This window comes from Lonchura striata, chromosome 7 (genome assembly GCF_050655825.1).
Source record: "Lonchura striata isolate lonStrDom1 chromosome 7, ASM5065582v1, whole genome shotgun sequence".
NCBI lineage: Eukaryota > Metazoa > Chordata > Aves > Passeriformes > Estrildidae > Lonchura > Lonchura striata.
This window is the reverse complement of record NC_140709.1, coordinates 15515475-15528847: the sequence shown is the minus strand read 5'-3', so window position 1 is coordinate 15528847 and position 13373 is coordinate 15515475. Positions and strand designations below refer to the sequence as shown.

The 13373-nt window shown below is 62.4% G+C and overlaps 1 protein-coding gene across 15 annotated transcripts in view; it reads left to right on the top strand.

Moving 5' to 3' along the window:
* Positions 1-4776: 4776 nt before the first annotated feature.
* Positions 4777-13373, top strand: part of TNS1 (tensin 1) — a 65665-nt gene continuing 57068 nt past the window's right edge. For 4 of the 15 annotated variants that reach the window (XM_085584250.1, XM_085584241.1, XM_085584249.1 and 1 more), the window contains exons 1-3: positions 4777-4909; positions 8490-8604; positions 9759-9796. In XM_085584250.1, the coding sequence (XP_085440376.1) occupies positions 4799-4909; positions 8490-8604; positions 9759-9796 (264 nt within the window). In that variant the 5' untranslated portion in view covers positions 4777-4798. Of the gene's footprint in view, positions 4910-5147; positions 5196-8489; positions 8605-9758; positions 9797-13373 lie in introns of those variants that run through there. The other 11 variants (XM_085584252.1, XM_085584248.1, XM_085584243.1 and 8 more) reach the window with 6 other exon arrangements.

Genomic DNA, 13373 nt, shown 5'->3' with positions numbered 1-13373 from the left:
TGCCCCTACCTGTGCCACCTGAATGTCTTCGGGGCCACCCACGTCCACCCGGCTAGGCCTCACTCGACACCAAAGTGAAAGTAGGAAGTGATGCTGAGTGGGAGCCTGGGCCTCCCAGCACCCTCCTGGCTCCTGGGGGGGTGTTGGCCTGTAGGTGCAGCTGGGGAGCACAGGGGAGACAGTGGCAGTGCTTCAGGTGACCTCAGCCTCCTCAGCACCCCATTGTCGATGCCACCCTGCAGTGTGTGCCACTGTGGGCATGGGGCACAGCACCTCATATTGGATATGGGTGTGGGCAGGGTGTTGAGTGGCAGTGGAGCATCAGCTGGTGTTGTGTGTGCATGCGTGAGCAGGCGTGCGTGTGATTGCACGTGTGTGCCACCTGTGTGAGCACAGCTGTGAGGCTGTGTGTGTGGGTGGTGTGGGTGCATGTGTGGCTGGTGTGGGTGCGAGGCTGGGAGGGCATCGTGTGTGCCCTTCATTGCACCCACCCCTGTGCCCCGTGCCGGGCACTGCAAGGGCAAGACCCCAACACCTGCAGGGGGGACGCGCCCCTGCCCGTCGCTCCCCTGCGGCAGCCTGGGTCCCCTCTCCCTGCCCCAGCCGAGGGCCGGGGCGGGGGTGCCGCGGGCTGGGGGGGCAGAGAAGGCTCTCACCCATCCTTGGCGTGGGTGCAATTCAATTAACGAGGCCTGGCCCTGGTTCAGCGCAGCCAATAAAGCTAATGGCCCCGCACAGGCCTGGCGCTGCCCGCCGGGGTGGGGGGGCAGGGGGGGAGCCGGGAGCCATCTGCTAATTAAATGGGGGTGGGGGACCACAGAGCCAGCAATGATGTCACCTCCCTGAGGCTCACTGGCCCCCTCTGCCCTCCTGCTCTCTACCACCCTCAGGGTGCCAGACAGAGCTGTGGGGGACAGCTGTGAAGTGTGGGGGACCACCCAAACTTCCTGCACCCCACCCTGATGATGGCTGCTTGTTGGGAGGCTTCCCAAGGCAAATGCAATTAGTGCCCATGCCTGGCATGGCCGCTGCCCACGCTTGGCACCAGCAGCTGCCCCGTGGGGATGGGTCCTTGCCCGGCACCAGCACGGCATCATGGCAGCATCCAGGGGTGCTGCTGCCTGTTCCTCTTGGCACTATCTCCATGTGTGCATGGGGGATGTGTGCTGCCTAGGGGCTGCAGCCTGTTACTCTGTTCCCCTGCCCTGTGCAAGCCCCATGGCGAGGTGGAGGTGCCCGCGGCCGGCTCGAGCTGTCCTGCAGGGAGGAGTTCCCCATGGTAATTCTGTGTCCACAGCACGGTGCATCATCCAGGCAGGCTTTGTGGAGAGACCCCACTGGAAGGGGACTGTGTGGGGAGTCCCTGGTTGTGTCTTCAGGCTCCTCAGGAGAGGCTCGGTGGGATACAAGGAGGACTGGCAGAGGCGGAGGGAAGCCTCCCTCCCGCCCCTGTGTAGGCACTGCAATTTAGAGCTAGGGGCGGGCAGGGGGTACTGTAAGGAAACTGAGGCAGGGTCGGGGCGAGGGTCGCGGATTGAGCTGCGATCAAACATACGGTGTGCGACCTCCTGCACCCCCAAAACTGACGGCGCTGGAGTGGGGGACCCTGTCAAGGTCTGGCATCCACCCCAGGGGATGCCGTGCCCGGAGGGCAGGCGGGTGAGCGCCGGAGGTGCCAAGCCCCGAGCCCCGTGTGCGGGAGGAGGAGAAGGAGGAGGAGGAGGAGAAGGAGGAGGGGGAGGAGGGGGAGCGTGTCGGAGCTGGCTCCCACCCAAGCACTGCAGGACAGGGGCGGGCACGGTGCTCCCTGCCTGGCTGCCAGCGCGCAGGCGACGCTGGGGAGCCGGCGGGGGGGACAGGGCCCGGTGGGACCGCAGCCCCCCGGCACATCATTGTCGCACGGCCCCGTGCCCAGGGCTGGGCACTTCGGGGGCACTGCCCGGGCACCGGAGCTTGTTGCGGCCGGTGCACGGCTGGGTTCGGCCGCTCCTCCGAGCGTGCCCTGGGCAGGGGTCGGCCCCTGCAGCCTCCCCCCGCCGGGTGAGCCCCTGGCAGGGGCACCATGACCCGGCTGAGCTGGTGCTTTGCCACCTTGGTTGGCTGGGGGAAGTCCTTGGTGTCCTGCCTCCTGCCCCTCCGCGCCTGCCGCCGCCGGGAGGTAAGCGGGCATCGCCGGGCACGGCGTTAGGGTTAGGGGCTGCGGGGGACGCGGAGCCGGGGGGGCTCCGGGGTGCGGGGACTGGGGCTGTGGGCTGCCGCTGGCCCTGCCTGCACCGGGCAGCTGGGGGTTAAACCCTGCATATGCATGCCAGGGTGCAGGGCATGTCCTTTGTCCCTCCTTTTGCCCCCCCCCCCCACAGCATCTCACTGTGACCCTCTCTTCCCACACCCGAGGAGCCCTGCAGTGCCTGGCTGGAGAGGACCTGCCGTACAGCTTTTCATTCTAGGGGACCTGCTGGGATCCCTGTGTCCTTATAGAGAGGCTGTAGAGACAGGGGGAGTCCCTGTCTCCTTAAAGAACCCACAATGGGAACACTGTGCCCTGCATGAGGGGACCCCAGTGCCCATAAAACACACCCCAAGTGAAATCCCTATGCCCATAAAGTGGTCAGTGTGTGGGATCCCTATACCTGTAAACACCTGGCACTGGGAAGCACCATGCCCATAAAGTACTCAGTCAGTGTGGGCTCCCTGTGCCCAACATGAGAGGCCCCTGTGGGGTCAGTCTGTGTAGGGCACCTCTGTGCCCATCAGCACCTGGCATGTGTGGGATCCACGTGCCAAAGGATTGCCCCACAGGGGATCCCCGTGCCCATGCAGCACCCAGTGTGGGGACTCATTCTGCTCTGACACCCAGGCTGCAGAAATTGAGGTGGGGAGGGGGGCAAAACTGTTGGAGGGTGCTGGACTCCCACTGCACCACCCTCACTTTGTTCCTCAGTTTTTGGGAAGCTGCCCCGTGACTGGCAGGATGACATGGGACACTTCAGCTGCACCATGCCAGAAAAGCAGGTGCCAAAGCCACTGCCAGGCAGCGCCTGAGGGAGTCACTGCAGGCTGGTGGCAGTCCAGCCAGGACAGGGACACAGCCTGGAGGAAGGAGAGGCCTCTGACTGCTTGAGGACCCCAGAGCGCACCGGGGACGCAGGATCATGAACTGATGGGAGTACTGGGGGATGGTCAGGGCTGTGGGTGGGTGGGTGGCATTGGTGAGACGTGTGTTGGTGGTTGTGCAGTCCTGTGTCCACCACATTGTCCGTGTGTTTCTGATGTGGGTGTGAGAACATGGACTTGTGGGGGGCTGTAGCACACGTGCACTTGTGCATGTGTGTTCATGGGCATGAAGGTGGGGCTGAGGTGAGGGCGAGCTGCTGCTCACATGGGTGTGGGTGCACAGGAGGTCTCTATGGCGCTGCCATGGGGTGTGTGTCCCCTAAGACGTGTGTATGCTGGGGCGGTAGCAGCACGGCTTTATGGTGGTGTGAGCTGTTATAGAGGGGTGTCTCAGTCCTTTCTGTGCTGACAGGTACCCACGCACGTGAGACCCACCCACCATGTGTGACATGGGCTGTGTGTGTGGCGTACATGAACGTGTACACAGGGGGACATGTGTGATGTGTGCATGTGCCCTGTGCACCCAAGAGCAGTGTGGGGGACAGGTCTGCTGGAAGTGGGTGTGGGGGCCTTGGGGATGTGTTTTCCCAGGACACAAAGGAGTTCTGCCAAGGCTGGCCCTGCACTGGGAGTACATGCCTACACCAGTAGAACCTGTGCGGGAGTCCCTGTGCTAAGTGACCCTGTATGTGTCCACCTGCTGAGAAAATGAGCCTTAAATGATGGTGATGGGCTGTGTCCCTGTGGCCACCCTGTCCCTGTCGTATGACCCTTGTCCCTGCCCTTCTGAGGAGCCTGGGATTGTCACGGCAGTGAATGGGAGGAGGTGATTTATTGGGGGGGTGTGGATGCTTCTCTCCACTGGGGCTTTAATTTGTGGGCAGTAACAAGGTTGATTAATAAGGGCTGAAATGGTGGGAGAGGTATGTGAGAGGGGTGGGCAGGGATGGCTCTTTGCTTGGTTTGTGCTGTGAGCAGGATCAGTCCCCCCAGTCTCTCTCTGCCCCTGGATCTGGTTGACTTGGAGAAGTGGGAAGTGTTGTCCTCCATCCCAGCTGGCACATCCCTGCAAGGGTACCACTACCCTGGGCAGGGTGAGCACAGCGTAGTGGTGGGGTGGAGGACAATGGGACAGGGATATTTTGGGGACGGGATGCTGCACTTTGGGAGGAACCAGATGCAACCCCACTCTCTGGGAAGGGCAGCCTCCCCCCACCCCCATCCCATCCTGCCTTCCTTTCTGGGCTGGCAATTTTATGCAGAGTATAGATGGGAAACCAAGGCATGGGGAGGAGGGCATTACAGTGCCAACGTCCTCTCCATGCCCAGGTTTCCATGCCAGCCGCGGCTCGTCCTGTCGGTGTGTCCTTCTCCCTGGCACATCCCGCACCCTGACTCACACCCTCATGGTCACGGCCGGTTGAGCACAAGTTTCCAGGCTGGAGCCAGAGTCAGCACTGGCAGAGACAGGGGGAGCCGTGTGTCGCACGGCCAAGCCCCCCAGGAGGGGCTGGAGCTCCCCCCTGCCAAAACCATTCCCGTCAGGGCCGCAGGCTGCCAAGCCGCTTCTCCGTCCCGCCTGGAGGTTGTCCCCCCTCGCTGAGGCCCCCCAGCTCCGCGCATGGATGTCCGCTGATCCCTCCCCGTCTCCCGTCCCGGGACCACCCAGGGGACTCGACTGGGGATGGGGGGGGTGCATCCCGCCGCAGGACCCGCTGGAGGCCGGAGGAGGGATGAGGGTGACGTGGGTGGCGGGTGTCCCCCGGTCAGCGGAGGAAATGGATCCCAAATGTGTGTGAGTGGGGAAGAGGGGGCCTGGGACACGCACAGCCCCACTCCGGGCCCCCGCAGTCCCGCAGCCCCTCTGCCGGCCGTGGGGGGGTGTCCCAGACGCCTCCGGGCCAGCTCGATCGGGGCGCAGCGGGGTCGGGGGGGTTTGCCGCTCCCCGCCTCCCCCGGCCGCAGGGGCGGCGAGGGGCCGGGGTGGGGCGGGCGGGCGGAGCGAGGGGCCGGGGGGCTCGGCCGGCCGGGGACGCGCCGCGGGCAGCATGACCGGGATGTGCCTCTCCTGCCTGCTCTGGGTACGAGCCGCACCGGGGGGAGCAGCGCCGCGGGGTCCCGGCGCCGGGGTCCCGGGAGCGGGCGGTGGATGGGACTGGATGCGAGGGGAGCGGGACGGAGCGGGGGCGTTTGCACCGGGACCGGCTGACTGGGAGCGGGGGGAACTGGCGGGGCTGGACCGGAACCACGACCACCTCTGGGGGAACCGGGACAGCGCGGAGACCGCTAGGGACGGCCGGACATAGGGGTGGGGTTGGGGGGACCGGACCGGGATCAGGGCCGGGAGGCGCCCGGGGACTGTGGGGAGCGGAGCGGGACCCAGCCCGAGAGAGAAGTGGCGGTGGGCAGTAGGCTGGGGGGTACAAGAAGAGGCGACCGGGCTGGGATGCGGGACAAGTACTGGGCTGTAGAAGGATCTGTGTGTGGAAGGGTCGTTGGCTTGGGGAGGGTGGGAGGCTGATCCCCCACGACGCCCAGCCTTCGTCAGTCACTGGCCGGGGCTCCATCATTCTCTGGGGCAGAGGATCTGCTATTCCACTGAAGAGAAGGGCAACTCAGAAAACTAGGGATCCAGTTAGCTATGGGGGCTTGGGACTCTGCATTCTCCCCGGTCACCAAGCTGGGTCCCGGGGCCCAGCGAGTTGCAAAACTCTGGGTGGACCTGAGAGTACAAAACTGCACCCAGGTGTCCCAGTGCCCTCCACCCACTCTGGCTTTGCAGCCTCAGGGGAACTGGGTGTCACAGCTTTCCTCCCTCCCCGGCTATGCACTCTCTGCAGTACTGGGCAATCAACCCAGGTCTCCCAGCTCTTGATTAATTTGGCATCTCTATCTGGTGCCTCTTCCAGCCCAGGACACCTGGGTCCCCTTCCAGCCTCCTTTGGTCTGCATGTTGGGGGGGCCCCATGGCTAGGGATGCATTTGCACCCCTGCTCCTGCACCATGTGGGTGCTGGTCCCTGGAGGTGGGTACCCATGGGTGGGTATCCAGGTGGCATGCCCAAGAAGCCCTCCAGCCCATGTCCCTGCATCCCTCAACAGTTTCCAGCCTTGGGGGCAGGGAGGCTAATTGGGACGCTGCCAGTATGGAGCTGGGACTGGATTGTTTTGTGGGATGGGCTGGTTCCCTGGCTAGGAGAGTGGCAGTGGGTGGGCGGAGTGCCCCTCCAGCAGCAGGGTGCTGGGGGGGGGGGCCATAAAGCTGGGTGCTGGGTTGGTCCCCCTCTGTTACAGTGATGGCAATGAGACAAACAGAAGAGACTGGGGGTGTGGGAATCAAAGGGCCAGTTCTTTCACTGGTGAGGATAATTGCTGTTAATGAAGCCATGGAGGCCAGGGCAGAGTGGGGGGTGTGTACATGGGAGATGTGTCACCATCCCTGGGCATCCCAGTGGGTCACTGGGAGCGGGGGGCAAGGCCTCTTCCCGGGGCACCCTGCAGCAATGATGCTGCTTTGCATATGCAAAGGAGCTCATGGCATCATTAGGTCTCACTGTCACCCAGCAACTGCGGCGTGGGAGCCGCTGTCCTGCGGGAGCATTTCCCACGGCCGCTGGGTGGGGGATGCCACGCCTGAGCACACAGACGTCTGTGGGTGTGGTGGGGTGGCAGCAGCTCTGGGGGCTGCCAAGGGACCACCCGTGAGTGGCCCTGTGGGAGCAGGTGCCAGGGGAAGAGGGGCTTGCACGCACATGAACAAACCCGTGTGAGTGTGTGTGTGGTGGCACTTGGACCTGCATATGGGAACAATGAGCCCGTGCCGCTGCTGCAGCAGCGGCTGGTGGAGACATGCGAGCCTGCAGGTGTGCATGAACACGCAGTGTCGTGACACATGCACTGCATGTTTCATGCACAACACCCTCACAGCCCCGGGGCTGTTTGCACACACACGGGTGTGCAGTGCACTTGCATGGCCCATCTCCCATCAGTGTCTGCACTGGGGAAACTGAGGCAGAGAATTTTGTGGGGAGGTACCCGGCCCCCTGACGCTTTGGCACCATCTCTTTTGGCTCTGGTGCAGTGGGCTGGAGAAGAGTGGGGCGCCAAGGCAAGGGGGGGCCACCGGGCCTCTGCTTAATCTCATTAGTCTTGGCATGAAAAGGCGGATTTACAGGAGCTCACGTCTTCATCTGGCAGCGGGTGGGTGGGCAGGGCTGGCATGGTGCCAAGGGTTGCCCCCCTCCAAAAGCAGTCAACTGGGAGTTTGGGAGGATCACTGGCTGCCTGCAGCTGTGCCAAGACCCCTCCCTGTCCTGAACCCCCATGGATGAACACACACACATGCTTGCACAGATTGGATCCATCCTGCACTCAGTCACACGCGTGGCATCAGCTTCCTCTTGCTGTGGGTTGTGCTAGACAGGGTGGGCATGGCTGCTCATGCTCAGGGGACTCTATGCCCTCTTTACACTCCTCCAAGAGACACCTCAGCACATGCTGCTTGCCGTGCACCCCAAAACACACCATGACAGTGAGACACCCCCAGCATGGGCACCCTACTGGCAGCACTCACATGTACTCCGGTGTGCACATAGGTCTTTGTACACGTATCTGTGTACTCACACACATGCAAATACATGCACGTATTGTCTACACGTTTATCTATGCTCATTCACATCTGCTCACATGCACACGAGTTTGCACACACATACGTGCATTCAAGCATCTTCACCCCCTGTATGTGCAAACATACACAGCTGTGCCTACACACATATGCTCACAGAGACGCTTGTGCATGGGCACATATTCACAGGGACATACGGAGATGTACTGACATGCAGGGAAGCACGATGTGCGCACAGCTGCGCACGCACACACACATGTATGTGCTCACACACATACACACACACGTGGGCACACCTCTGTACGTGCAGGCACACACACTGCACACGCAGCACAAACAGCGCGGACATACACACATGCACACACACATCTGTGCACACCATCTGTGCGTGCACACACACGCACACAGACACATATATGTGCACATGCACAGACGTGTGAACACATGTGTGCGCACACACACTGCACATGGGAACGCTCCGCCAGGGGGCGGCAGAGACTATTTAAAGGGGTGGAGGCAGTGCCGCAGCCCCCCTTCCCCTTCCCCTGCACCCCCCATCCCCACTCCATGCCCCCCTCATCCCTCGCCCTGTACCCCCTGTTCTGTAGCCCATGCAGCTGCAGAATTCACAGCCACAGGTGAAGGGGACGTTTGGAGGATGAAGTGCCCAGGGGAAACAGGCAGGTCAGAGGTGAGTGTCTGGGTCTTGGTGCCTCCTTGTTCCCGCTGATGAAGGCCCATGTTCTCCCCAGCCCCAGGACCTGGAGGCCCCTCCAGCACACACCTTCAAGATGACGAGCTTCAAGAAGGTGAAGGCATGCGGGATCTGCCGGCAGGCCATCACGCGCCAGGGCAGCACCTGCAGAGGTGAGCTGGGGCTGTGGGAACGTGTGTGCACAGGGACATGATGGGGAGGTCAGGACATTGGGGATGTGTGTGTGTCCCTGCATGCATGAGGATCTGAATGTGGGAACATGTGCCTGTGCCAATCTGTGCACACACACGTGTGCCTGTGTGTTACAGGGAGAGCTGTGGTGGTGAGAGGGTGTGTGCGGTGCCTTTGTGGGTGGGAAGGTGGCTGGGAGGTCAGGGTGGCCCATGGAGACACTGAGGTGTCACACATGTACGTGGCCGTGTGTCAGCTTCACGCACGTGCAATGAGTGTGCAGTGGCCACCACGTATGTGCACGTGGGCGGGGGTCTGTGCACACGTGGGTGCTCACCTCCTGAGCTGTGCGTGCTGCCCACAGCACCCAGTGGGTCACAGGTGGGGCTGGGAGCCCTTGCACGTGTGCGGTGTCGCTGAGCCCCGTGCGAGGGGTGGACAGAGGAAATGGGAACAATGAGGCTTCCTGTGCTGCAGGAAACAGGCCCAAGGGGAACAGGGACTGGGGTGCGGCCGTGGCCGTGCTGCATGGGGACCCTTGTGTCCCCTGAGGATGGGACATATGTCTTTGCAGGGCTACTCAGGCAGTGTAGTGGTGCCCTGTATAAGTGTGTGTCCCCAGCAGTGGCAAACAAGCCTGCACTGCCCGTGAGCACGTGCCCTCCATGGGGCATGGGTGAAAGTGTGCAACAGCAGTGCACCGGGAGGAGGCAGGGAGCACAGGTAATGGCAGCACCCCTGTGACACTCTCAGTCATGCCAGTGTCCGTGAGAGACCCCATGAGACCTGTGTGTGCATGGTGTCCCTCCACAGCGTTCACCCTGGGCACTGAGGCTTGCACGCACACATGATCACTGGCACGTTGGCACTGTGTGTGCCCCAAAGCCACATTTTGTGTGCCTGCTGCTGTGCCCTGCTGGTGCCACCCAGAATGTGTGAGCACCAATGTGAGCTGTGGGTGTCCCTGCACACATGGGCACGTCCTGGCAGCCAGTGCCCAGTACCAAGGTGCTCTGTGCCCTGTAGTGTTGGGTGCCCCCCCTTCCTGCACTGCGTGTGGGGTGCTGCAGACTGTTCCCCCGGCACTCCTCCCCCTCCTGCTTTCAATAACCCTTCTCCCCCCTCTCTCCCACAGGCTGCAAGCTCTCCTGCCACACCAAGTGCCAAGCCAAGGTAAGGCCAGTGCCCTGAGGTGTCCCCAGCCCTGCTTGTGGGCGCTGGGGACTCAGAGGGAGGATGCCATGGTCCATGCCAGCTGACTCCACTGGATGGGCACCCAAACGGGCTGGTGGCTCTGGGCTGGTCATGGTGGCACTGGTGTCACCACTGGGTGACAGTGCCATCCTGCTGCCTAGTCACTGACAGCACGTGCCTGTCTGTATGAGGCTGGGTTTTGGGGTGCAGCCCTTCTCAGAGCAGAGCAGCAGGTATCTGTGCCCCAGTGCCTGGAGTGGGGTGCCCTTTTCCAGGGTGAGTGCAGCTGCACGTGGGTGCCATGCGCCGTGGCCAAGCGCTGCCAGCTGCATGCACACAGGCTGAGCAGCTCTGCCGATGCCTGGCCAGGGGCGGATCTTGCTGGCAGGAGACAGTGGAACGGAGGATGCCCAGTGGTGTCTGTCTATCCAGCTGCTGCACCAGCAGAAGGGGACCCGACAGCAACCCAGGTTCTCTGAGGAGCTGGAGGTGGGCATGGTGCCCATTACTGCGCTGACAGGGCAGGGGAGGCTTCATGTTCTTAATCCCTGGGGAGGCGTGTATGCCAGCTAGCTCTGGGGCTGGCATCCTGGGCGGGAAGAGGCTGGCATGCCCCAGGCAGACAGCGTAGGCTGGGACATGCCTGTTCCTGTGCCCATTGCCTGTGCCCAGCTGGGCAGGGAGGGAGAGGAAAGGGGGGGTGCTGTGCCAGGGGCTGGGCACACGTCGGGCTTTGCAGGGTGCCACGGTATGGGTGGTGGTGCAGGGCAGGCGCTGGCAGCAGCCCCAGCACTGAGCCGCAGCTGGGCTCTTGGGGGAAGTCGGGGCCGTGGGGTACCCTGGGCCTTGAGCGGGCTGGGCGAAGGTGATCGGGAGGCTTAGTGGAGCTGTGCCAGCCTCAGGACCCTGTGCCGACTCTGGGCCACCCCAGGACCCTGTGTCACCCCGGGCAGCCTGTGCCAAAGATGCCAGGAAGGCTGAGGCCAGGGAAGGTGGCCTTGCCAGTGCCGCGGGGAGAGCCAGGAGGGGCGTGCAGTGAGGGGATGCCTGTGGCACGGCAGCAGGGAGCATCTGCCAGTGCTTTCCAGGCAGGAGGGAGTGCCAGGAAGTGTGTGTGTGTCTGGGTGTGAACCCGGTGGGGATTCTCTGATGTCTGAAGGGGGTTGTACACCAAGAGGGGGGTCATACCGGGCTCCCAGCATCTGGACAGGCTGTGCGCATGGGCAGCCCGTGGCTCGCTCTTGCAGCCGGCTGCATTTCATTAGCCTCCATCACCCTTCCCACGCTCGCTGGAAGCTGGAGCCCCCTCGGTGGGGCCAGCTAGCTGAGGGGTTTGCTGCTGGGGGGAGCGTGCATGGGGCCAGGGCCAGGGGCCTTCCGCAGAGCTCCTTTGGGCCAGCGCCCAGGGAGGGGCTCCTCCGGTCGGGCAAATGGCCAGCTGACTCACATGCCGGCTTGTTATTGTAGGGTCTCTGGGGACCGTGTATGTGGGGAGGGGGCTTGGCATGGAGCAAAAATGGCCTCTTGTTTACCTGAAGTCCCTCTTGTTTAACCCCTGCACCTCCAGGATACTTTGGCAGGGGAAGATGGATTCACCCCCAAAGTGCTGGCAGCTGCACCCTGCAGTGCTTCCTCTTCCTGCCCTGGATATGCTGCCAAGGTCCTGGTGTCCCCTGGCTCTGGTGTCTCCTGACCCTGGAGTCTGCCCCACTATGCTACTGGCAGTGTTTGCTCTTTGGTCCCCATATTTACCTCCCTGGGACTTGCTCCACCTCTTCGTTCTGCCCCCCCAGCATGGCCAGCTCCCAGCCAGCTGCATCCAAGCCCAGCTTAAAAACCTCAAATGGACCAAGTATAGGGGAGGGGGGAGAGATGGGGGTGTGGGTGGGGTGTAAAGAGTTGTACTCCTGGTAATTAGTGTGGAGCACCAGGGGGTACCGTGGATGTGATGGGGATAAGGGGAGGTGGGCACTGGAGTGTGTGTGGGTACACCTGGGAGGTAGTGCTAGTGAGTGCCCCCTCCATGAGAAGGCAGTGAGCAGGCGGAGCTGTAGCAGGGAGGGCAGGACCTGTGCCCTGGCAGTGACCTGCATCCCTCAAGTTTCCATCCTGCCTGAAAGACAGTGGGGCAGCAGTGGTGGAACCTACTGCCCTGTGCTGGCAGTGATGCTGGTGGGATGCCTGGTGCCCGTAGGTGGCTGTGGAGGGGCCAGGGCAGCTGCACACTCATCAGCTGGGAAGCACAACACTGTTCCCATGCCCATGTAAGGCCCGTCTTGCGCCCTGTGCCTCTGCTCAGGGATTTTTTCCTCGCTTAGCAAACCTCCCTCCCTCTCTGTGAGAGGGGTGGTTTGGATGGATGGACATTGGTATGTATGTGACACACAGAGCTTGCCCCTCCCTCCTTCCCTGCACCAAAAGTGCCTGCCCAAAACTGCGGGGGAGTATCTTCCTTTGGAAAATGGGGAAACTGAGTCACCGAGCCCTGTGTGGGGGCAGCAGGAGGCAGGGAACATGGTGTGGGGTGCAGTACTTCTGTGCCTGCGTTCAGGCGTGGGTGAGCCTGTGTCGTGGGTGGCACGTGCCGGCAGTGGCACAGCCAGGATCGGTGGTGACGCTCGAGGATGCTCTGAGCAATGGGGCCAAGCAGGCATGTCCCAAATCAATGGGTATCCTAGGAGTGTCTCTGTCCCCCAGGACAACTTTGGTCTGACTGTGGCCAGATTTTGCCATGATGCTGGTTGGAGAGGCTGAGAAAAGACGGGGGACTGTGCTGCTTCCCGTAGTGGGAGCTGGCCCCACGATGGATGGTTTGGCTGGGGGACAGGGAGCGCTGTGGTGTTTGGCTGCCGAATCGGCTGGCGATTGCTGGTGCTTGGTTCTGGGAAATGGCGCCTGTGCCAGCCCCTGGGCTTGGCAAGCCTCCAGCCTGCCCTGCTCGTCCCTGCCACACAGGGGCCCAGCAGTGCTGGGGGAGTGGGGGTGGGGAAACTGAGGCACATCACACAGCATGGGACCAAGGGATCTAGGGGTTGTTCCCTCATTATCTTTTCCTAGAGAGCTGAAAGTGTGCATTGTAGCCATGACAGGCTGCTGGGCCATGTGTGTGTGTGTGCCTGTGTATGTGAACGTGTGTGTGTGACTGTGTGTGCTCACAGATGCATGCACGAATGCATGAGCTGCAGGAAAATGCATGTGTGTGCAAGAACATCCATCCATGTGCGTGAGCACGCTCGCACACAGGCGGGTGGTCACATGCATGTGCTCCCAGTTCACTGCCACCCATCCCCACTGGCCTCATGCCAGGCCTGGGTTGTTTTTCAAGTGCCCCCTGTGATGGGACTCCGGGGGGGGCAGGTTTGTCCATCATTAAACCAGGGGCTGGAGCAGGGCCAGGGCCGGGCAGCGAGGCATGTCCCGGCCAGAGCAATCGCTCCCAGTGCCCAGTGCGGCGTTGATGGGCCCTTGGACAGCTGTAAGACCTATGGCAGGCTGTGGTGGTGGGGGTGAGGGGGTGTGCTACTACTCCTCAGCTGGTGCTGGGGATACCCCCTGC